The 2,034-nt window shown below is 42.3% G+C and overlaps 1 protein-coding gene across 1 annotated transcript; it reads left to right on the plus strand.

Moving 5' to 3' along the window:
• Nucleotides 1–1,218: 1,218 nt before the first annotated feature.
• LOTGIDRAFT_175762 (hypothetical protein) lies at nucleotides 1,219–1,779 on the plus strand (the record flags this gene model as incomplete). The annotated part of the gene is made up of 1 exon (XM_009059340.1): nucleotides 1,219–1,779. The coding sequence occupies one exon, from the start codon at nucleotides 1,219–1,221 to the stop codon at nucleotides 1,777–1,779; it is 561 nt and encodes a 186-aa protein (XP_009057588.1).
• Nucleotides 1,780–2,034: the final 255 nt, after the last annotated feature.

Genomic DNA, 2,034 nt, shown 5'->3' on the forward strand with positions numbered 1-2,034 from the left:
TGCTGGCGTGTTAGCCAGAAATCAACTACAAACCTTACAGCCAACACGCTATCCCTCAGCGTACGTTGTGAATACGGACGACGCAGGCCAGCCTGGAAAACATTGGACAGTTTTTGTGTGCGATAAAGACCATTGTGATTTCTTCGACTCGTTTGGATGTTCCCCAGAAGTGTATGGCCAAGATTTTGCCGACTTTGCGCGGCGTCAAGGACCCTTACGTCACAATACCCGGAGGATTCAAGGAAATCATAGTGCTGTCTGCGGGCATTATTGTTTCTTTTACTTGTGTCATAAATTCCACGAACCGTCACCCCATGCTTTATCGGTGTTCCAATCTAATCTGACCGAAAACGATTGTTTAGTCCATGCTTGGGCCCATCACCATTTTCCTTATTTGTCTTTTGAAGATGGCGAAACATGTTTAGACAATATGTTAGAATTAATGGATTTAAGTTGAATTAATTAAAGTTTAAAAAAATAAATACCACGTGATCTTTTTTATCCAATCCAAAGCCCTTTTTCCAGTTTCCCGCCTATAAAAAGCGCAGTCACTTGTCTTTAGCCAGTCATTTGCAACATGGCAGGTTTGACGGCCTTTTGTAGAATGTTTTTTAATCCACCCTTGACGGTTTCTTTGCCACGGTCGACTTTCAGCACTTCCTTTTCAACTTGGGGAGGTTATCTTTTACAGCTTGTTTCCAGCACTCCATAAATCAGCAAGTGATGTGGGAGAAAGACACGAACGACCAACAAGCCGTTGAAACCGGTGCCGATGATGCTGTCGTACCCGTCGTAAACCAAGCGTTGGGAGCCAGAAGAAAAAGGATGGGTAAAAGTTCAGTGTTTGAAATGCAATCCCGGCTACACATGGATTTGTGTTTTTTAGTAGTCGGGATCGACGTTCGCATCCAATTGGAAAGACAGCAACCAAAATGGTGATGTGGTGGGTGAATATTTCACCCATTTTACACATCAACAAGCCACGACTCCCTATTTAGATTTGATTTGAAAAGATTGGGAATATTAAATACTAAGGAAGTTTTGCATTTGTCTTACAACGACTATATTAAAGGCTACACACTCTTTGGATTTGATTTGACCAATGACCACGGAGCTGATCAAGCCAATTTTCATCCCAAGTCGTCAGGAAGTTTGTCTTTGGAATCGAAAATACTCCACAAAATCCACTCGATTTGCTATTATTTGCCGAATACGATAATGTCTTGGAAATGGATGTCAACTGCCAAGTTTTGGTGGATTGGTAAACCTCTGTATACTTCACAGTTGGAGGAAGGATTGGCCTGCCACATCCCTGAACAATTTGCTGGCGTGTTAGCCAGAAATCAACTACAAACCTTACAGCCAACACGCTATCCCTCAGCGTACGTTGTGAATACGGACGACGCAGGCCAGCCTGGAAAACATTGGACAGTTTTTGTGTGCGATAAAGACCATTGTGATTTCTTCGACTCGTTTGGATGTTCCCCAGAAGTGTATGGCCAAGATTTTGCCGACTTTGCGCGGCGTCAAGGACCCTTACGTCACAATACCCGGAGGATTCAAGGAAATCATAGTGCTGTCTGCGGGCATTATTGTTTCTTTTACTTGTGTCATAAATTCCACGAACCGTCACCCCATGCTTTATCGGTGTTCCAATCTAATCTGACCGAAAACGATTGTTTAGTCCATGCTTGGGCCCATCACCATTTTCCTTATTTGTCTTTTGAAGATGGCGAAACATGTTTAGACAATATGTTAGAATTAATGGATTTAAGTTGAATTAATTAAAGTTTAAAAAAATAAATACCACGTGATCTTTTTTATCCAATCCAAAGCCCTTTTTCCAGTTTCCCGCCTATAAAAAGCGCAGTCACTTGTCTTTAGCCAGTCATTTGCAACATGGCAGGTTTGACGGCCTTTTGTAGAATGTTTTTTAATCCACCCTTGACGGTTTCTTTGCCACGGTCGACTTTCAGCACTTCCTTTTCAACTTGGGGAGGTTATCTTTTACAGCTTGTTTCCAGCACTCCATAA

The sequence above is a fragment of the Lottia gigantea genome (assembly GCF_000327385.1).
Source record: "Lottia gigantea unplaced genomic scaffold LOTGIsca_387, whole genome shotgun sequence".
In the NCBI taxonomy this organism is placed as follows: domain Eukaryota; kingdom Metazoa; phylum Mollusca; class Gastropoda; family Lottiidae; genus Lottia; species Lottia gigantea.